At 43.5% G+C, this 22,689-nt stretch overlaps 1 protein-coding gene across 3 annotated transcripts in view; it reads left to right on the top strand.

Annotated features, from left to right (window-relative positions):
* PELI2 (pellino E3 ubiquitin protein ligase family member 2) overlaps positions 1 to 16,123 on the top strand; it is a 64,814-nt gene extending 48,691 nt beyond the window's left edge. For 2 of the 3 annotated variants that reach the window (XM_083863727.1, XM_083863728.1), the window contains 4 exons: positions 4,787 to 4,888; positions 9,811 to 10,008; positions 10,306 to 10,494; positions 13,313 to 16,123. In XM_083863727.1, the coding sequence (XP_083719853.1) occupies positions 4,787 to 4,888; positions 9,811 to 10,008; positions 10,306 to 10,494; positions 13,313 to 13,879 (1,056 nt within the window). In that variant the 3' untranslated portion in view covers positions 13,880 to 16,123. The remainder of the gene's footprint in view (positions 1 to 4,786; positions 4,889 to 9,810; positions 10,009 to 10,305; positions 10,495 to 13,312) is intronic. The other variant, XM_083863729.1, reaches the window with a different exon arrangement.
* The last annotated feature ends 6,566 nt before the right edge of the window (positions 16,124 to 22,689 follow it).

The following is a 22,689-nucleotide window of genomic DNA, read 5'->3' on the forward strand; positions in this document are numbered from 1 at the left end:
GTAGCTCATTGACACGCTCCTGACACGGAAGGTTTGACTTAATAGTGTTAAGTTGATGTAATCGTGCCGTGAGCTCCTGACCTGTTCTTGAACTCTGGGGCTGGAGGTGACTGAGGGGAAGGAGCAGCACTGTCAGTGTTTGCACTGTCAATGTGCAGGGGTTTGCTGTGCCACACCAGGATGTGATCCTGGATAGGGAACATCTGGCTGAGCACAGATGTCAATTCAATGCTGGAGAAAAAGGTGGAAGTTCTCACCAAAAGAGCCATTTCTGCTCTTGGGGATAATCTCCTGGAGATTTGTTAAGTTTTTCTGTATCTTTGCTAAAAAAATGCAGAACACTACGATACACTAGTTTTAAATATAACTCTTATATATTCCTACTCCCTTTATCTACGAGGTGACTTTACATGGGGTGAGGGGATTCTATTTTCTCACTCTTTGAAATGATGATAAAACTGATAGCATCCACCTTTCCAGGGGAGTGAGTGGAGAGCAAAGAATTCAGATGGACTGAGATATTCCAGGGGCTGGCAGAGTTGCAGTGTTGCTGCTGGGAAAGCAGACTCTGTTTGATCTCTATTTGATCTTGGCTCCTCTGAGACCTGACAGATTTGTAAGTCATAGCCTTTAGCTGCTGCTTTGATTGTGAGGGCAAAGTGCTGGAACGAGGTTTTGTTCTCAAAACGGAGAGAGAAAGGAGCAAGAATGAAAAAGTGTGTGTAAGGAGGCAGGGGAAAAACCAAGGCCAAATGTAATTCCAGCCAGCAGGAAGGATGTAACTGGAAACTTGAGCTACTAGCAAAGTTGAAAAACGAAAAATAAATTTTAAAAAAGGAACATTCGCTTGGGCCATGTTATTGTGAGGTCATGAGCCTTCTCCTTTTAGTCTCTGTTAAAATCAGGCAGTTTTGATCCAAAATCATCAGAACACAAATCTTGAGGTTGTGGGGGGAGCTGTGGGGTTTGCCTGGAGCAATAGGGAGGAATCTTCCTGCTCCCCTTAAGAGCAGGCTCAGCATACAGAGAGGCTTGGAGCCTCCATCTGGGAAACCCATGGAGATGGATGGATTGCTGTGCAAACACCAGCCCTGTCCTGGAAAAGTGCTGGGCAAATCTGTCTCTTTTTATATCACATAGAATATAACACTCAGGGTTCCCTTACTGCTCTTGTTTGGGATTTGGACTTGTAAAAATCCCTCAGCCCCACTGTGGACATAGTCACTGGCAGTGGAATTATTCTGGAAAAATCTCATGCAATGTTGTTTATTCCCCTTATTCCTCCACATGGTTTTTGTCTGTTCATCTTCACTTTGCTCTCTGTTTCAAAGGGAGTTACTTGAACTCAGCACCTTGGGACAGTTAAAGGTATAAAACCAACTGTTGTGTTCAGGCAGCTGAATTCACCCAGCCTGTGTTTCCCCACCAACATTCCTGGTGGACAAGAGGTGGGATGTGCTGTGAACAGCCTGGAGCCTCATGGATTGGCTTGGTAGGCTCAGCCTGTGGATGTTGGCAAGGTTTTTCCAACATTTGTATCTGTTGGACACTAATTCAGCATGGATTTTTTTTTTCCTGTTCAATTGATGATTTTCATTCAATTTTAAGAATCTGAAAAATAGGAATAAACAGCTCAAAGTAACCACAAGGAAGAGTAAAGGAGCCCAAAATGCTGAAAGGCCTGAAGGAAGATTTCTCTTCCATGATTACTCAGGTGAAACCACAACCCTGGGACTTACAGTTGAATTTGATGGTCTTTTAAAGGTGTTTTAAAACGAAAATGATTCTACATTTCCACTCACTCAAAAGCTTAGTGGATTCTAAAAACAAGCTTTGAAAATACCCAATATTGCTCTGGTGGATCTTGGCAGCCTTGGAGTGGAGGTGAAGAGACAGAGGTAGAGTTTATTGCCATGTTCTTGTTCTTCCTTTTCCTGTTTCCTGCCTGGAAGGTGGACAGGGTGTTATCCAGCCTGAAGCTCTGAATTTGTCTGCTGGAACTTGTGAAGCTGCTGTAATTCTTGTGGGAGTCAGGGCTTTTCTCACAACTTCAGTTGCTGTACCAGGGCAATTATGTGACAGCATCAAGGGGTTTTGAGGAGGGAATCCTGCTGACAACAAAAACAGTCTGGAAATATGAATGCTAAGAGCAGTAAAAAGGCAAACTCAGTATCTTGGTTGCAAAAAAACCAGATTTGTGCAATCAATCTCCAGACTCTCTTGGGACTTGTAGTCCTGTGGTTCTGTATTTTGTCAAGCAGTCAAAAAAATCCTTCATGATTTTGTCTGTGTCTGCATTCCACTCAAAATAGTGTTTTATTAGGAGTCTTAACTTCCACTGTTTTGTGTAGGTCCTAAAATGTTACTTGTCACTTTTTTTTTGACTTCGAAGTGGCCAATTGCTATGAGACCAGCACTTAAAATACCTGTAAAGTGTCTGAATTGGAGTAACTGCTGGTGTTGAGCAGGCTGTGAAAGCACACAAGTTTCTCATAATGTTCTTGGTTTTTTCCAAAAATGATTACACAATTCCAGGAAACTAAATGTAGCGTTTCTTCAGTGAAAATAACTGGGTATAAATAGTGGAGAACAAAGAGGAGGGGAAGTAGATGAAGAAGAAAAGTTGGGAGGGGAGAGGAGCACACACAGAAAAGAAGATTATGTCCTACCCTGGAATTTCAGAGGACACACTGACCCTGGTCAGTATTATTAATATATCTAAGCCCTGAGCTCTGTAGGCGTAGGCCATGACCTTACTCAGTAATTCAGGAAGTCCTTGTGTTTCCCTCTGTGTTTTTTCCATCAGACCTTAAAACTTTCAACTTGGGTTCTCACCAAAGCCTCCATGTGGTCCAGAACCTTGTCTGACACGAGAATGAGCTTTTGGGGCACAGGTCCCTGCCAGGGAATTTTCCCTGGGTGCTGCACAGAGTGGCTGGAGGTGCAGAGAGGAATTATCACATTTACAGTCTCTCCTCTGCTAAGTTCCAGCTGCAGCAGAGTTTTGTGGAAATGAGTGAAATCTTGTTTATGAAAGTTATTGCTTTCTGATGTTTGAAATGGTGATATCTGATAATAGGAGTATGAACTGATTATTGTTATGTTAAGCTTAAAATTTAAGGTGTAAGGGTCTCCTGTTTTATCACTTTCTTTTATGTCCTAGGAAGACCTGTGACCTGCCCAGGGTTTGAGCTCCCTTTCTTAGTTGTCAAACAGGCACAGAGGAAAAGCTTCTGAGACCACAGCTCAGTGTCCTGGCAGGTCACAGAGTGTTAATGATTTAATCCAAACTGCATCTTGGTGCCGTTTCTTCTTGCAACTGTGTGCCACTGTAGTGGTTACTACAAAACACAGATTATTTATAATCTGGGAAATTCAGAATCTGGCTATTACTGATTACCAAGTGTGTTTACATCACTTTTCAGCAATTACAATTCCTAGACTTTGTTGTTGTGTTTTGTTAAAAGATTTATTGCAGAGAAGAAGTGCTGGGAAATGTCCTCTTGCCTAATCATAGAATGGTTTGGTGGGAAGGGACCTTAAACATAATTCACTTCCACCCCTCTGCCATTGGCAAGGACATTTTCCACTAGACCAGGTGCTAGAGCTTCCAGCAAGAGAGGCACGTTATAAAAGCATTGTCTGGTTGTAAATGCATGAGGTTTGCAAAAAAACAATTCCTCCATTACGTGTTTTCAATAATTCTGTGTCAAATACTCTTGCTAACCCTTAGTAGGCTTTTAGTATGCACATAGATGTTTTTAATACCTCCAGCATTCAGAGGGGCTTTTAATGATTTGTTCAATAATTGATGGAGCTTTGGCATAATTTAGGCTTTTGTGAGAGATGGCAGGAAGATGTGTAGAATATATTTAGTTGTTTAGTTTAATCATCCCTATCTGTGAATTCTTTAGGTGCAAAGCGGAAGGAAGGAATGGAACAAGTGAGAGAAACCTCTTGGAGAAAATTATCCCCTTAACTGAAAACTAGAGAAAGCCTTAATTAACCTATTAATTCATTGCTTAAGTGTCTGCAAAGTGTTTTCTGAGCAGTAACAGCCATTGCCTTCCAGAATTGTGTGTGGTTATGTGGACCTTTATATTTACATCTATTTCCCTTTTAGGCAATAGATTCAGTTTCTCAGCTCATTTCCCTCAGTCTTGGTGAGATAAAGCAGAAGACAGGATCTGTCCTCTTCTTGTCTTCTTTTAAATACTGCAATTCTGTTTAATCTTTGATGCTAAATCCTTATCTATAGACACCAGTCTGCTTTGACAGGTGGTAAGAAGTACCTTTTAATGAGGAAAACCACACTGAAAATGTTTGGATTTTGTCACCAGTTATATAAAATTGCTGGGCTCTTGCTGATAGAACCAGAGATTTGCTTAACCTGGAGGGCTGCCTTTTAACTGGAAATCAGTTCTGTTGCTCACTTATTTTGAAAACAAAGAAGCCAAAACTCCCTCAACTCCAAGTCTTTGCTCAGGTACAAGTTGCTGCAAGGATTAGGAATTGAATATCATTTCAGAGAAAAAAGGTGTTTGGAGTCTAAACTGTAAAAAGGGTAAGTATTGGGTACTTCTGAACTAGAAACAAACAAGTGCAGGTTGGGATTTTCCATTAAAAACAAACAAAAGAAATCCTATTGTATGTGTTTACCCAACCTTGTAATAACATGTTACGATACACTGCTTTTCCTGATCATAGCAAAGGTATTTATGTAGCAAAATGAATTTGATTACATTATTTTTGTGTGTAATAGACATCTTTTTTTTTTATCCACCAGGCAATCAGCTCAAAAGGTCACCACAGTATCTCTTACACATTATCCAGGAGCCAGACAGTTATAGTGGAATATATTCATGACAAAGATACAGACATGTTTCAGGTAAGACTCTAAAATACTTGGATTTTTTTAAAGCAACATGAGAAACCCCAGTTCTGTGTTATCCTCTGGATATTCTCAGTGACCTGTGGGATTTCCACAGTCTGACCCAGCTGCATTAAAATGGGAGCACTTTGAAATTTTGCATAATTCTGCTCTTTGCAAACCCACACCAGCATCTGTTAATATTCTTACTGACTTACTCCTGGAACTGTGCTCTGCCTTTTCTCCAAAGACAAACAGTGCTGAGGAGAAATGTGTGCTCTGTTTGGATTCAAGAATGAGCACAGAATTACACCCACCACCCTCCAGATAATCACATAGCTGGAGTAAAGAGGAAGTGGAAAGAGTGGGATGTGGGATGGGGAAGGAGGAAGGTAAAAGGAGCTGGGCAGTAGGGGAGACAAACCAGTGGTAAATGATAAACTGTTCCTGAGGGCTGTGCACATCTCTCAGGTGCTGTAGGGGACTGGGCTGAGTTTCTCTAAGCTCCCATCTATTGTCCACCACATGCTCAGTGTCCCCTGTCTGCATTTGTGTTTCTCTGCATCATTTTAACATCATGGTAACCTGAGTGATTTTCTTGTGCCGTGGTTATTTTTATGTATAATAAGAGGGAGCAGAAATTCTGTGCAAACTTAGAATTCAAACTTGGGGAACCTAAACATGCCAAACAACCTTTTTCATTCTAGACTAGTCAAGTCTGTGTTTGATCTCTAATTAGAGCATCTCACCAGGAATTGTTGTCCCTCCTCATTCAGCTTTTCATATTTAGAAGGGTCAGCAGTTGAGTGCTGTTGACAGAGAGGAAATAACTCTTTGGAGATGTTGTTGCTTCTCTTTACTTCTGTGTTTTGCTCTATATTAAATTTTCCCAGTGTGGCTGAAACTATTGGGTCCAAATAGGAATTGATTAAAACCCGGTCTTATTCATTTGCTGCAGAATGAAGGATTGAACAGCCAGGGTGAACTGAAATAGGTTTTTCTCTGTTGGCTAGTGAAAGAAAAATGTAACCCATCCATTTGGGTTACTGTGTGATGCTTGTTTAGCTCTTGAGTAGCTACAGTAAATTTTTTTCCTGTATATAAATTTTGAAAAGCCATTTTTGAAAGCTGGATTTTTCCCCCTTCTTGAGTACAGTAAAAAATGAATAAAGAGTTGCCGAACAGCTGTTTTTTCTAGACATGCTATATAGGCATTTATTGCATGATATCCTAGTGGTGGGTACAGCTTTTCTGGGGGAGATAAGACACCATTTCAGTCTTGGGATGTGTGGGGGGTCCTGCTGTGACTTGATCTCAGTGTGAACCTGTGCTGTGTCCTGGTTCAGGTTTCTCTGGCTGTTTTCTGAGGATTTCATTCCATGCATTGCCCTGCAGGGGCTGATGGCTGGGGAGAGGGGAAACAGGAGTGGTCTGATGGACTGTGGCAATAATTCCCCACTGAAGCAATGCCAGAGCAGTTGAAGAGGTTTCCATTATTTATATGAGCCATTAGATTTTAACTGTTCTCATGAATCTGTTGGAGAAAAGTGACTGGAGGATGTTTAGTGCAGCCCTGTGGTAGATGATGACAAAATTCTCACGTCTGTTGATCCACAGAGTAGAATTTCATCGTGGTCAGGCATCACTTGGTCAGACAAACCTTGGAGTTTGATGTTTTCTTTTCAGATTTGTATTCTTGGCTTGTGTAGGATGTGGAAGTTGAAGAGGGAAGGATAATTCTTGGACCACAGGATTATCCTGAGCCTTGAGGCCCCACTTTGACTGCAATGTAACATGTATTATCCTAGGCAAAACACTCAGCTCTTTGTTCTTTATTCCCACTGTGGTTCTTGAGCTGTTGTTCTGCTGTATTGTTTGTAGTTTTGTTTTTGGGGTTTTTAAAATATAACTGTATTATCAAATCTGTGTGGAAATGCTGCTGTGCACAACTTTGCTATGCAAGACCTTTGTCTTGGTGACATCCAGGTCAGATTTCTTCATTTAATTACAAAAAGAATGTACAAATGTGTTCCTCTGGCATCTCCCAGACTCTGTATGCTTCAGCATCCATGTGCTGCTATAAATGAAGATTTTCTTCAGAGTTTAACCATTCTGTTGATGATGCATTAGGTGAAGTTGAACCTGTTCCTTTACAGTTTGATGGGGTGAGAATGGGTTGATTATATCTGTTCATGCCACCACAAAGAACCAAAATGTGCAGCTCCTACCCTAAATAACTACAAGTTTATACAAGAAGCAGGTACATTCAATACAAAGCATTGATTTTTTTTCTGAAGAACGGCCCTTCAGAAGATGCAGAATCCAATTCCCGCTCTCAACCAGAGTGAAATTCTGTTGAAGCCCAAGAACCTGGAGCTGTTAAATTGTGTGCTGGCAGGCTTTGCCTTGTCAGGAGCAGTGTTTTACTGACAGCAGACAGCAGCAAACCCAGGGACTGCCTGCCTCTCACACAGCTTTTAACAATCTCCTGCAGAGGACACAAACTCACTGCCTCTGCAGCACCTGGCACATTGATGGATTCTTGTTGGACATATGATTGACTTAACAAGAAGAGTCCCAAAAATCAGCCTGAAGTTTGCTGGAAAGAGGAAAGTCATCTGTGCTGTGGAGGAAAACGGGAGAAAAATGAGTAATGAAGTGTGTAAAGAGCAGCTCTGAGTAATGGACTCTGTCTGTAGTGACTGTAGTCTGACTGCAGCAGCAGCAGAGTTAAAAGTTTTGTGGGGTGGATGTTGATAGCATTGAGTTTTTCATTTATTCCTTAGGAACTTGCTTTTCAGGTAATCTCAAACCCAAATTCTTGATTTAATACAGAGCTTGAGAATGTTGCCAGATTTTGGAGGTCACTTCTTCAAATAAATTCAAATGCTGAAAAGCAGCACAGGACATGAGACTGATCCTCTAGAAGGCTTTCTCAGCTGGAAAAGGGAAGAAAACCAAATATTTAAAATATTTGATTTTTGCATAGACATATTTGTGACACAAATGAGATAAGTACTTAAGTGTTTATATAAAATACTACTTATCATTCTAGAGATTTAAAAAAGCACATAGATGCATTGTTTATAGATCTTAATGGTTATATCCAAACAAATTTGGATTTCATGGTGAATGATTAGTGTGATGTAAGAGAGGCTGGGAGCACACACTTGTGTGCTTTGTCATCCTTTAAGGAAAAATGAGGCAATTTTTTCTCTAATTGCATCTAAAAGCTTTGAGAGAATGATCTATTTCAGAGACTGCAAGAGGCAGAAACTTGTTATGAACAAATTAATTTCATATTTGTTATTGATTATCCTTTAAGAGACTCCACGCACAGATAAAGAATAGTCAAAAGTTATTCATGAGGTTCCTGCTGCTGCTGCTCAGTGCTGACTCTTAGCAGGAATTGCTTTGGATGGGAAATAGAAACCTGGTAGAAATAATACTGTAAAAGGAAGAAGAATATTGCTTTGTAAGATTTAGCTTCAAGTTGTCAAGTTCTATAAATCAGAAATATCCCATATTAAATAGTTTCTAAACTCTGTCTCCTGGGTATTCTAGTAGACACTTTCTGTGAGAAACTGAAATGTACACTTTTGATTAGGCCTTGTTGAGTATTTCCTGTGCAGGGAGCTCATCCCATTTTCTGCTTGTGCTGAGCCCTGTGATATGGAGGCAGTAACTGGATGTGTCATTGGAGACATGAATTTTGACATGTGTTAGAGTGAAACCCTGCAAAGCAGAGCTTGGAGCAGCAGAGAGAAGTACAGGAGAGATCCCTGCACTATTTCTATCAATCCAATTCTGACAAGGCTTGGGTGTGGATAATATTAATTTCCTTGACTCTTGAACAGTGTTTCTTAAAGGAGGTTTAGTTTGCAGAGATGTTTGTTAATGATAGAACCACACATTGCTCCCCATAGCTGCTCTCAAGAGCAAGATCTGAGCAGAATGGAACTTCTTGGGGGACAATGAGATCATGTTTAGTGAGGAGGTTATTTAATATCAATGTAGATACCTGATGCTGAAGGTAGTTTCATGTGAAGAGTATTCCTAATTCTGTTTGATCATAAGGTGTCTGTAAAATTAATATTCTGTTCCACTTCTTGTTCCTCAGCTCCACTTTCCCAGTTAAGCTGAAAGTTGGTGTAACATTAATTTGCCTGTAGAAATATTGATAAAGCCTCACTGTCTGTCTGGCAGTCAGATCCTTCCATCCATGCAGTCATGAAGTTTTCTGTCCCAGATGTTTCCAGATTTAGAATTAAAAATTTTAGCTGACAAGATAAAAAAATCTTCCTGTCTACTGATAAGTGTGTTTCATTTCTGCTCAACTCAAGAAAATTATTTAATTGTGTTAGTCATGCATGTGCATGATTAGGAATAAATTTCATCACATGGTGGAGTTTTGCCTGAAAACTCTTCTTTGTGGGACTACAAATCGTGAAAACATGAAGGTGGGTAGCTCTTTGTTACGACATATCAGAATAACCAAGTTTTTAAAAAAAGTCCTTTATATTCATAGCAAATGTATTTGGAACTGCAAAATGTGAATAAAACTCGTCAATCTGAGCTAGGTTTTTCTTAGCTGACAGAATGTAGTGGCAAGTAATTTGCTGTGGTTGGATGAGGAAATAGCAAGGTGATAATACCTTTTTTTGGTGGCAATACTCTTATCAAACAGATCAGCTCTGTTGATTTATTTCCAGCAAGCATGAACATCCCTTGAGGTAAGCGAAAATTTGTCATTCCATGTGCGTGATGTATTCCTGCCTAGGACAAATGTGGAAATGCAGGTTAGTCTCTGCTTGGATCTTGCCATCCAAAAATTCAGTAGACAGAAGTATTAACCTGGCAAAACTGTATCCTCAGTGCTTCATTATTTCTGTAGGTATTTCTAGTTATACCATTATCTTAATTTTTATTTTTTTTTACAGGTTGGGAGGTCTACAGAAAGCCCCATAGACTTTGTAGTAACAGATACTATTTCAGGAAATCAAAATAATGATGAAGCTCAGATTACCCAGAGCACCATCTCCCGATTTGCCTGTAGGATTGTTTGTGACAGGAACCCACCATACACGGCAAGGATCTTTGCAGCTGGATTTGACTCGTCTAAAAATATATTTCTTGGTGTAAGTACTGCTAATTATGATAATACGAACAAGCTCTGTTTTATATTGTTACTTTCAAGCCCCCAAATCTCCTTGTATTGGTTGATAACTTGTACTGTCATTACATTTTTATTACTCCAATGCACCAGCTGCAGTGTTAAGTAGAAGCTGCAGTTTTATGTTGCCTGAGTTATCACCAGCACAGACTCATGGTCATAATTGCCTTTAACAACAAAGCTGCACTTTAGTAACTGTTAGTGGATTTCCTTTAGGTTGGTTTGATGTGTTTCTGATGGTCACTGTGACTGTCACACGTAGGAAAAAGCGGCCAAATGGAAAAACCCCGATGGCCACATGGACGGACTGACAACCAACGGGGTGCTGGTGATGCATCCCAAAGGAGGCTTCACAGAGGAGTCCAAGCCCGGGGTGTGGCGGGAGATCTCCGTCTGTGGGGACGTGTACACGCTCCGGGAGACCAGGTCTGCCCAGCAGAGGGGCAAACTGGTAAGTGGGAGGCAACTCAAATTAATCAAAGGGTCCTTGTTTTCTTGGCTTTGAATACAGGCATGTTGTAGCAGCCCTCTTATTAGAGGGTAAAAATGAGCTGAGGCACAGACTTCTTGTTAAACACAGCATGAAAAGGGTCCTGGTTTATTCCTTTTCACAGCTTTGCCATCTGAACTCCAACTATTTGCTGACTCTGGCTGAAGCAAGCTCTTGCTGTAGCTTTCCCCTGCAGCCTCTGACTGCTGGTTATTTCCTCCTAAACTCTTGACTGCAGGGATCAGTGTGCAGCCTCTGACAGCAGGCTTTTACCCAGCTAGACTGTGACTGCAGGGACTGGTGTGCAGCCTCTGACTGCAGGCTTTTACCCAGCCAGACTGTGACTGCAGGGATTAGTTTGCAGACTCTGACTGCAGGCTTTTACCTGGCTAGACTGTGATTGTAGGTTCCAGCAACAAGCTCCCACTGCAGACCCAGGTAGACCTCACAGCAGTGATTCTCTCTCCCCAGGATCTTGCTTCATCAGTCTCTCCTTCATGCTCAACTCACCCCTTCTTTTATCTCACTCATCCTTATTGGATATAGCTGTTACTCCTCAGGGACAAGGCTGTATTGTCCCTGTTATTTATTAGCTGTTATTTATTGTCCCTGTTATTTGTTAGGGGTGAGGTCACCTGTATTCTCTTCTCCTACAGAGGCAGGTACAGGGTGACCGTCCCTGAGTAGTGGGCACTGCAAGCATCTAAATCTGTGTTAAGCAGATTTTGCACTGCTGTTCTGTTACTGATTGTATGGGAGAACACTCATAACTTTCTGCTAATTCCACTTTCCCAACTGAAATAGCAGAGAGTGTAAAAGCTAAATAAACTCTGCTCTGGAATCCCCATCTCTGAAATGTTCTCCTGGGACATGGGGATGTCTGGAAGTTGCTGCACGGGGAGCTGTCTTTTGGAGTACTGCCAGAAGAGTCCACTTTAGTGCAAAAGCAGTTTGGGTAAGGCAGCTTCTGTTTGATTTGTCTGCCACTGGGAAGATCAGAAGTGCCCTGGAAGTATATTCCTGTTTTCTCCTGTGAGGCAGGACGGGCTTTGCCTTTCCCAGAAGTGGGAGATTTCAGCTGCCAGGGACCTGTGACACATAAAACCAGGAGAGAAGTCAATGAACTGACTTTGCAACTCTGCCACTGGCTTTGCAGAAAACTGACTGCTGAAAGAGTTAGGGAAATGGGGTTGGGCTGTTCTGCTTTCAGCAGACACCCTGCAGGACATAAATTGCTTTGTCACACTGATGGTGGCAGGCACATGTTGCCTGGGGACCTGGACAGATGATGTGGCAATTGCAGCCTTTGTACGTGGTTAGCAAAACACCTTTTTAGTGCTGCTAAAGAGAGGCACAGCAAAACAAATGAATCCCCCTCCCTGCATCCAAAATGACTTGAATTCTCATTTAAATAAAATTGCATGGCACACTGGTATTGATGTGATCAGTATTCGTTGATTGGGTTCATAAAACCAAATGCAGGCTGTATAATGAACTGAACATGTTGCATATGAGGGAGCTTTTTGCTTTGCTGTTTGTGAAGGAATTATGTGAAAAGAACATCAGATCAAGGCTTCTCTCATCTCTACTTGAACCACTGCGTTTTTCTGCTGGAATTTTACTTTGCACTGGTGACCTCTTGTCTGTAGTCTGTATTGTACCACTGAGGTGTTTTGTGCAAGGATGATCCACAGTTAATCTGTGAATTTAAACTGGATTAAAATGTAAATGCTAAATTGGTTGTCATTCATAGTATTCTTAGGCAGATGTGATGATTTCATGTGACCTACTTAATGTATTTGTTTTTGTGTGACTATTTGTTCTGCATTAGTGGTATTTTCTGCATACTTTCTGTGCAAAAATCCAGGCAGTAGTTCTGTTTTTCTCTTTAATTTTATAAAGAGCCTTTTTAATATATGTTCATCATTAATGAACTGATAGCAAAAGCATGGGTTGCTTATATGTTAGTGACATTAAAATAAAGAATATTTCACTCAAGTACAATGTGCGTTTGGCATAATCCCTTGAAAATGTTTTAAGTACCTGCTTTTAATCAGAGAGACGCCTTTAGGCAGTGCACACTGGGGCTGTGTTTGCTTGGAATACCTCATTAAATAAAAGGCCTAATGAGTGGGGTGGGTAATTGTTTGTAAGCTGAGCCTGTGTGGCTTCAAATTTGTCACCTGAGAAATTCAGCTGGTAATTTTGTCTGCTGCAGTGCTGAGCCATGCAGGTACCTGTGCTACTGCTGAGGCTCACTCTGGGACCTCATGCTTCTGCCACAACCCCAGAAAAAATAGTATCTGAGAGGCAGGACAGCTGGCCTGTCCTGGGTAGCAGTTTTTAGTCCAAAAAGGATCTTTTTTTTTTAACTGTTTGAGCAGCTTCTGTCAGTCTATGTGGGCAGAGGATTCCAGAAGAGAATCTGCTAATGCAACCCTCAGGGAATGGCACGTCTTTTCTTCAGTCTATCAGGACTTACTGAAATACGACAAAGGCACAGAGAATCAATATTGGAGGAAAAAAATGCATGCTCAGGGGCCCAAAGACTGTATAATAATTCGTATTGCAGCTGCAAATGCAAATCCCCTGTACAAGCACAGAATAAGAGCCCAGGGCTCGTTATAATCCTAGATCTAGGTTAGGAGGTGAGGTGGATTCAGGACAACAATAAGACGAAATTAAGTAGCATCTCTGGAGGTTAAATACTGAGAAAGGCGCCGTGGTGTCTGTAACAGCTCTGAGGCTAAACATCCTCCCCTTTTGTCCCTTCCACCAGGTGGAAAACGAGACCAACATCCTGCAGGACGGCTCCCTGATCGACCTGTGCGGGGCCACGCTGCTGTGGCGGACAGCGGACGGACTCCTGCACACGCCGACACAGAAACACATCGAGGCGCTGCGGCAGGAGATCAACGCCGCCCGGCCCCAGTGCCCCGTGGGCTTGAACACCTTGGCCTTCCCCAGCATCAACCGCAAGGACGTGGTGGAGGAGAAGCAGCCTTGGGCTTACCTCAGCTGCGGCCACGTGCATGGCTACCACAACTGGGGCCACCGCAGCGACACGGAGGCCAACGAGCGCGAGTGCCCCATGTGCAGAACCGTTGGCCCCTACGTGCCCCTGTGGCTGGGCTGCGAGGCCGGGTTTTACGTGGACGCCGGGCCCCCCACGCACGCCTTCAGCCCCTGCGGACACGTGTGCTCTGAGAAATCAGCCAAGTACTGGTCCCAGATCCCGCTGCCCCACGGGACTCACGCCTTCCACCCCGCCTGCCCGTTCTGCGCCACGCAGCTCTCCGGGGAGCACAACTGCGTCAAGCTCATCTTTCAGGGCCCCATCGACTGAGAGGAAACGGCTTTTGGCAAACGACCACAATAAAAAGTTTTCCTTTGACGGTTTTACTGTGAAGATTTTTTGCCACTAATTCTTAGGTTTTACTCTTTTTTTATAATGTTGTTAATAAAGGAGGGGGGGATGCGGTAGGGGTGGGGATGTTGGGGGAAAAGCGATGAGGAAAACGGAGGGACCGTGTGGTGGAATTGGGATACATTGATACCTGGAACTTGACAGATATCAGTGGTGTTGCATGCTCTGAAAGCAGCATATTCATGGAGTCTTCTTGGTCAAATTGTAGTATATTTGTAATCTTTTTATTAGTACCCTTGGATCAGAAAAAAGGTGTCTTAAATGATTTTTTTAAGCTAAGATTTTTTAATGGAAAGGTTTTTTCTTCTAAACTTTGACAAGCCTTTAAAACCTATTTTTCAAATCTAGAAGGAACATACAGAATGTAACTGTCTTTAATTTGCAATATAATTTAACTTGAATAGTTTCTCAAGGAGCAAATACAGAATGTGTGGACAACCATAGGTGAATGTTCACTAGAGATAATTGGATATGTAAGAGAAAAATTAGCTGCCTAAAGTGTAGAGGATAAAAGCTATTAAAATATCTATTATGGTATAACACAGCTGGCCAAAAAGGCATCAAAGATTACTTGAAACTGAGGAAATCCTGTTTGCATTGATTTCCTTTCAGTGTAATAGATATCCACTGGCTATTAGGTATGGGAGATGGCTGATTATTTTCTTTTTTTTTTCCATTTAACCTGCATCTGGTGAAACCACTTTACTCTTTCATACTTAACTCTGGGGTTTAAGCTGATGTGCTGTGTATGTCTAGTCTGGCCTTTTCATTTCTGCTTTGCTTGCCCTCAGTGCTCCTTACCCAGGACCTTTGGGTGAGTGGAGGCCACAGATTCCCAAAATCTTTTGGGTTGGAAGGGACCTTAAAAAGCTCATCAGTTCCACCATCCCGGGGTGCTCCAAGCCCTGTCCAGAGTGGCCTGGGACACTTCCAGGGATCCAGGGGCAGCCACAGCTTCCCTGGGCACCCTGATGGAGCCAGAGACGTGTCCAGGCTGTACTGCAGTGATGAAGGGGTGGTGCCACAGCATGACATGAGGTTTAGGTACAGCTGGTACAGAATTTATTTACATAAACCTGAGTTCAGGAAAGCACTTGGTCTGTGTTTAAATACGAGCCCACGGCTGGGACTGTTTTTAGATTCTCAAGAGCTTCAGTGCATTGCGGTTATTTGCTGTTATGTTTTTGAAATAAAAAAAAAGGCAATTTTAAAATAAATTATTTTTTAAACTCACTTTAAAGCATTTTCACTAGAAGGGGAGAGCGTCATTTCTGGTTCAGCTGAGCGTTTTTGTTCACTTTTCAACTTGCTGCCATCTGTCACCTTTTCTTTTGCATATTGAGTTGTGTTTGTATCTCTTTTTTTTCCCCCCAAATGTTTGCAAATCAAACAACATTCAAATGTAATCAAATACATGCACCAGGGTGGTACATCTGAAGTGGATCACTTGAAATTCGTGACTTTTTAAGAGAGCTGATAAATGTTTACTATGGAAATAATTAAATCAGAATTTCATATGAGGTGTACCCTGCCCACTGTTAGACTAATTTCATGCAGAATGATAACTCTTTGATTTGTGGGGGTTTTTTTTCTTTATGCTTTCTGTACTCTTGGTATCTGAGGTATCAATCTATCCAGGTTTAAAAAAAAAATTGGGAGAAATTTATAACATCTCTAGATGAAATTGATCATTCAAGCTCAGTTCTGTCTAATCAGCTACAGCTTTTTGCTATATTTGTGCCCTTTGTATAAATATATAATTTATATGATTTTAATATATTCTGTATATATATATACTTGAATTGGCCTGTTCATATTTTGGTTGTAAAATTGTTTTATAGTTAACCTTATAAACATTTTACATGTCCCTTGCCAATGGTGATGGGATGGACTTTGTCTGCTGCTGTTTTTAATATAATTTTGCTGTATACATGTTCAGCATTTTAATAATTTGAAAATAGCTTTACTTTCCTTTTTATGCTTTTGCTGGTTAAAAAAATATAACTCTGCAGCTTTTTCTTTTTCTAAAATCTCCAAACTGTACAGTTTTTGTTCCTCTCAGTGATTTGAAACAGGATAAACCTTGTTAACCTACAACTCTATGCTTCTTCCTAGTGCCTTTTCAAAGAGATCCTCTTGTGATTCCATATTCCAAGTCCTTACTCCCACAGGGCAGCCTTGTGGCTCATCTCCACGGGGAGTGACAGCCCAGCCAGATGTGGAAAAAACACCTTTGGCCTTCAATTCCAGACGTGGAGGTGCCTCTTCCTCGCTCCTTAAGCCCGCACAGGTTCCTCAGGTCCCACAGTGCAGCATCATTCCTGGTTAGCAGATACCTCATCTGGGAGAGGTGGCCTCACTCCTCCCCTCCCTGCCTGGAAATCCTCACCTGCTCCCTGGGCTCTGGAAATCCTCACCTGCTCCCTGGGCTCTGGAGATCTTCACCTTCTCCTCGCAAGAGATGCTCCGGACACTCCTGCAGGAGCCGCTCCTGGCTGGATTCAAGCCCTGCAGCTCTGCCAGTCCTGGCTCTGCTGGCAGCCCTGAGGCTGAGCTGAGCAGGGTCTGCTCATGGTGGGGTCTCCTCTGAGCTCCCATGGATTGGAAACACCCCAGTTCCAGGCACCCACCTCCCTTCCCCAGCTGCTTTCCTCCTTCCCTTCACCGGTGCAGTTTAATTGCTGCTTCAGGGCTTCAGCTCCTTCCTGCTCCCTGTGGAAAGTGAATGTACAGTGTTGGAAGAATCCTCACAGCATCAGGCTTGGTGTGTTTGGCTTGTGTGAAGCAGAACACTGGATAATGGTTTGTATCCAAGGGAAGTGTCTGTTTGAAGCTGTTTAAACAAGATTTTATTTTTCCTTTTTGCTGTCGGCAGTTCTGTATAACACAAGGAATATTGCAGGAAGGAAAAGGCTGGAAGTGACCACGGGAGCTCATCTGGTCCCACCTCTCTGCTCAAGAGGGGCCCATCCTGGAGCACAGGGCACAGGATTGTGTCCAGACAGCTCTGGAATGTCCCCAGTGAGGGAGACTCCACACCATCTCTGGCCTCTCTGTTCAGAGCTGGGTCACTGCCCAGGGAAATTCTTCCTCATGTTCAGGTAGAACTTTGGGCATCAGTTCCTCATGTCCCACAAAGCAGAGCCTGGTCCATCCTCTTGGAACCCCTCTTTAGATATTTATACACATTGATGAGGTTCCCTCTATTGTCTTCTTGGGGCTGAACGTGCCCAGCTTCTTCAGCCTTTCCTCCTGAGAGAGGCTCCACTCCCTTCATCCTCCAGGGAGGATTTGCCCTCTGCTGTTCCTGCTCCAGCATCTCCTGTCCCTCCTGTCCTGAGGAGCCCAGAACTGGGTACAGCACTCTGGGTGTGCCTCAGCAGGGCTGAGCACAGGGGCAAGATTCTTTTCTGGGAAGCAATTTTCCAAGGTTTGTGTGGAATTCAGGGACTTTGCTGTTCAAATCCAGGGTCAGTCCTGCAGAGTTGGGTTTGCTGGGGAGGCAGAAGAGTTTGTTACATGTTTTTCCTCAGACCCTGCTCTGCTGTTCTGCTCTGGTGAAATGAAGAAGCATTCACCTCTTAGCCCTCACTTTCCCTCAGCTCCAGAAACCTCTCCTCTGCTCTGGTACCTTGATAGGAAAAAGGAGTTTGTGGATAAATAAAACTGGAGTCAGTAAACTTGAGAACCACCCTCAGCTTTATTCATTATTTCAGTGTTAGGATGTTCCTTACATCCCATTTCCAATGCTGGCAACGTATTCCATAAGGATTTTTTTATCACCTGTTACTGTTGATTCTATTTGAATGCCTCAAAAACAGCTTTGACTGCATAACTTAGAGCTAAAAGTATTTTTCTAGTCTGGGTTTGTTGTTTTTTGTTTTTTTAAGATTATATATGTCATACCCATGCACTCTGGAGCTGGAACACTTCATTTTTCTCTTGGCAGCTTTCTGGGAGAGTACGGAAGTCTAAATAAAATGAGTGCTGAGTGCTGTTCTTACTGGGAATTGTTGTCCAGTTGTACAGGAGAGTTCACCCAAGATGGTAATTTTACTCATTAATTTTTTTCAAATGTGGTAATTTTGTGCATCAAGGTACAGTCTTAGTACTGTACAGGCTGAGTAATGAAAGAAGAATCTTTTTTTCCATTGTGAGGGTGGGAATGGGGATCAGAGGAGATGAAAGCCATGGTTGAGTTGGTTAGGGGCAGATCCACCTTTAAAGCCAAGGAACTGCTTGGAAATGTGACTGGAGCTGTTCATCCATGGCTTGAAAAGGATTCTCCTCCTTGCTGAGATTGTTAGGAAGTTCTGGGATGTCGTGGAAAGCCTGTGACCTTCCCAGTGAGACACTCCTTGGTGTTTTAATGGCACTTCTGGAATTTGAGGGTTTGGCTTCAGAGCCTGAGCGAGGAGCCAGAGATACTGAGTGTGTCATAGTGAGGAACTGCAATGGAACTGTGAACTCAACTTAATTATATTTTAGTGCTCACACCATCAAAGAAGTCTGGTTTTGCTGTGGTTACTCTACTTTCAGTGCTCTTGCAGTAGCTGGTGACTTCCTTGCCATTTTTTCGTTCTTCTGGAAGCAAAAGGAAACTTCTCCAAGTCCGTCATGTCTCTGTTCCTCCATCCCACAATCTTGACACTTTCCTGGGGTTGGAGAACCATTGGTAGGGACCCAGCTGTGGTGAGGACTGGCAGGCATTTAAATCCATTTTTAGCCTGGTAAGAAACCTGACCTGGCTCTTCCTCCTCATTTCCTCAGTTTTTCACCCTCCTGTGAGTCCTTGGCTCCTCATTTCCCATTTAGCCATGCAGCTGCAGTACACAGATAGAAGGAAAGGTGCACAGCTTGGAAGGAAAACACAACCTTGGGATTGCAGTGTCTTTTTACAGATTTTTTTCATCATTCTGGGTTTTCTAAGCACCCATCACAAGTCTGCACACTCAGTGTTGTGAGGTAAAGGGACAGACTGAGAAGGTAAGGCTGGTTTGGGGGGGTGGGGGTGGACAGGGCGTCACGGTGGCTGTGCAGATTGTGTCCCACTGAGTGACGTGGACCCTGGATCTTGGAGAGCAGTGGAGTGACCCTGGACAGGCAGTAAAGGTGGAGCTTTACTGTCTGTGCTGCTCAGTTTTCATTCATTGGCAACAGAACAAAAATAGGAGCTGCTTGGACACTCAAACACCAGAAAAAACCCCAATGTCTGTCCACATTCCTTCATTGGGGGCATATTTATACCTTCCTGGTGGGCAAGCCAGTCTCCAAGTCAGCTGAAGTCCCTCCTGCTGCTGTCCTGGGGATTAGGGATGGGAATGGATTAGATCCACCATGGGGAACCCTTGGAAGGCAGCACAGGGGTAGGAAAAGCCTCTCCCACAGCGAGCCCTGTGTGATGGAGGGTTGTTGTTTACCTTAAAACAGTGTGAGCAGCTGTTCAACTTCTGGGTATATTTGTAAAATTGGTCTCTTTTTTTTATACGCCGTGTGAAATGGACTGGAATGATTTTCTTTTGCTGTTGTACCTGTGGAAGTACAAGCCATTTTACAGGAAAAAAATTATAAAATTAATTAAAATATTATCTCAATATTGTCACTGACTCCTTCAGTTTATTTTACCTCCTGGTTGGTTGTCAGAGCCTGACTTTAATTTGCAAAAAAAACATATAAACAACTTCAAAAGTAAACTGTTTCTTTTACTTTTTTTATCCCCTTGCTCCTCAGCAAACAAAACTCGAAGCCTTTGATTGAGGATTCTTAAATATTGGAGGTAGTGGAGCATGTTCAGGTGTGAGTGCCTTGGAATTTCAGTGAATTCCCTTCCCTGATTTTTAAATGGAACTGTTTGTTTTCAGTGCCAGCTGCCTTCTTGCAGTGTTAACGTAATTGCTAAATAAAAGCAATTTCCAGGAATAATATGCTTTGTGACTCTTAAAATTAATTTCCATAATGGGAATTCAGTGGATTGTTTTCCATCTGTGTATTCTGTATCCCTTTCTTTGCAGGTGGTCCCTGTGAGTACAGGAGCTTCATTTTTTTTAAAAAAGGAGCTAAAATGAATTGTCAGCTTTTTTTTTGGGACTTGGAAAAGAAAGTAAGTGTTGGCATGAGCTCAGGGAAGGGAAATAAGTGTTTTCTAGATGTGGTCATCTGCCAGCTGGCTCTTGTGCTTCCATGGAAGTCAAGAGTGTTAAATCCTTTCCAGGGAAGATGCTCCTGGGTGAGCAGGAAGCTTTGGGTTGTTTGGGTGTAACTCTGCCCACCTCCCAACAGAGGAGTGAACCCTTTTTCTTGTGGGATTGCTCAGTCCAGCTTCACTCCAGGACATTAAATGCACTCCTCGTGGCACAGATGTGGATTCCTGGCCAGGAATTCTGTGCTTGGAGAAAGGCAGAGCACAGGGGAGCAGAGACAGGCAAGGCCCTGCTGCTTTGAAAGGGTTGAAGGCTGTGGGTTGGGGGTTGGAATGAGATGACCTTTATGCTCCTTTCCAACCCAAATCATCCCAGATTCCAAGGCAGCCTGGGAGCAGTTCTGCTGGGAACCTGGGTGAGGGAGAAATTTCTGCTGCTCCTCAGAGGAGAAGACCCTCAAGGCAGGAATAAAGGCTGAGAGGGAGGAACAAGGAGAGTTCAGAGCTGAGCTGCTGCTGCTGTAGCCCAGCCTGGGGAGAGGGCTTAGGGAATCATCTCATCCCACCATCTCAGGTTGCTCCAAGCTCTGTCCAACCTGGGCTTGGACACTTCCAGGGATCCAGGGGCAGCCACAGCTTCTCTGGGCACCCTGTGCCAGGGCTTCACCACTCTCATGGAGAATTCATTCCCAATATCCCACCTAACCCTGCCCTCTGGCAGTGGGAAGCCATTCCCTGTGTCCTGTCCCTCCATCCCTTGTCCCCAGTCCCTCTCCAGCTCTCCTGGAGCCCCTTTAAGCCCTGGAAGGGGCTCTGAGGTTTTCCTGGAGCCTTCTCCTCTCCAGGTGAACATTCCCAGCTCTCCCAGCCTGGCTCCAGAGCAGCAGAAGTGTCCCAGCTCATATCCTAAAGCAATTGTCAGGACTGACCCTGTGTGATCTTGTTATGCAGACTGTGTGGATTCTGTATCAATTCTGTCACAGGTTTGTTTTTTTAATTGAAACCTTCAGCTCTCAGCCTATTCTCCATTCGTTTCATGCATGACCACAGGACCAAACATCATCTTAATGATCCCATTCCCTTGCTGCTTTTCTCCTCATCCCTCCACCTCCCTGATTAAAGGCGTTGTGGTCTTTTCTTTTCACTTCTCTCTGAAGGGAGCATCAATTCCTCTCTGTGTTCCCTGGCTGTAAAATTTCACTACTTACTCACTGCAGCTTGTGCTGCTGGGAAATCATCCTTGTGAGAGGTTTCCAGGGCGTCTGTGACTCCTGCTTTTCTTTGCCTTTCAAGGCATGGCTCTATGGATGCATGTTTTTAGGTGGAATTCAAGAAATCTCTTTCATGTAAAAACTGAGGCAGACAGAAGTTTTGACAGAGGAGTCTGAGCCTGATAGTTCCTTTCTTTTCCACTCGCTGAAAACTCCTGTCTGAAGACAAGCTCGAGATGAGAAAAGACTTCAGAGCAGAAAGGAATTCAGTAGAACCCCAGTTACAACAGGGCTTAAAATCCTAGGTGTGCCTGTAAATAAAGAAATAATTATAGATGCAGAGAAATAAATTTTGGGGAGTATTTGCCTTAAATTCTGTATTTTTAAAGGAAACTGCAAGGCCTGGCCTTTGAACTGAGCCAAAATCTGCTGATTCTGGTAGGGATTGTCCTCTGCAAGGACAGAAGGGGGACAGAAAGGGAGCCAGGGACCAGAACTGGGATGTGCTGCTGCCCATGCTGGTGGGTTTCTGGTGTCCCTGCCAGGCTGCTGGGATCCAGCTGTGGCTCTGCACACAGCTGGATGAGCAGGGACAGCCCCAGGGGGGACAGGATTTGAGCAAAGGCCACAAATCCAGCTCAGCTGGGCAGGGAAGGCAGGGAGCAACATCTGGCACATCTTGGGTTTGTGGAACATCCCCTCCCCTCTTTATTTCTCCCTGATTAAATGGAAGTGAGGAGCCAGGGAAGGGCTGGAGGGAAGGGAGAATGGGCCAGAGGAATTCCCCTGATGAGAGGGTCCAGATGAGGATTAGGCTGAGCTTTGTCCTGTACACAGGGAGTCTGTTTTGGCTTTAGATGTGGTTTGGCAAACCTGTGAGTGGGCCTGGAGGAACCATGGAGTGGTTTGGGTTGGAAGGAACCTCAAGGATAATCTCATTCCAACCCCTGCCATGGGCAGGGACACCTCTCACTATCCCAGGTCGCTCCAAGCCCTGTCCAACCTGGCCTTGGACACTTCCAGGGATCCAGGGGCAGCCACAGCTTCTCTGGGCTGTGCCCATGTTCCCCCACAAACACAGCCCAGCCACTGTCAGCCTTCTTTCCCTTGAGCAGGATGAGGTCCTCATGGTCCTTTCCATGGTGGAATCTCTAAGGTTGGAAAACACCTTTAAGAGCAGTGAGTGTAAGGATTTTGCAGCTCTGCTTTCCAATGTCAGAGCTTTTCAATTCAAAATCCTCCTGGAATTCCTCTCTGGAGTTCCCTGCTGTTGGTAGAGCTGAGCATTAGCTCATGAAGAAGGAGAGTTTTGGTGTTTGGTGCTTATTCCTGCACATCCTCCCTGTGGAACCAGTTATTTCTGCATTTTTTTATCCTTT

The sequence above is a fragment of the Zosterops lateralis genome (assembly GCF_965231275.1).
Source record: "Zosterops lateralis genome assembly, chromosome: 6".
Lineage (NCBI taxonomy): Eukaryota > Metazoa > Chordata > Aves > Passeriformes > Zosteropidae > Zosterops > Zosterops lateralis.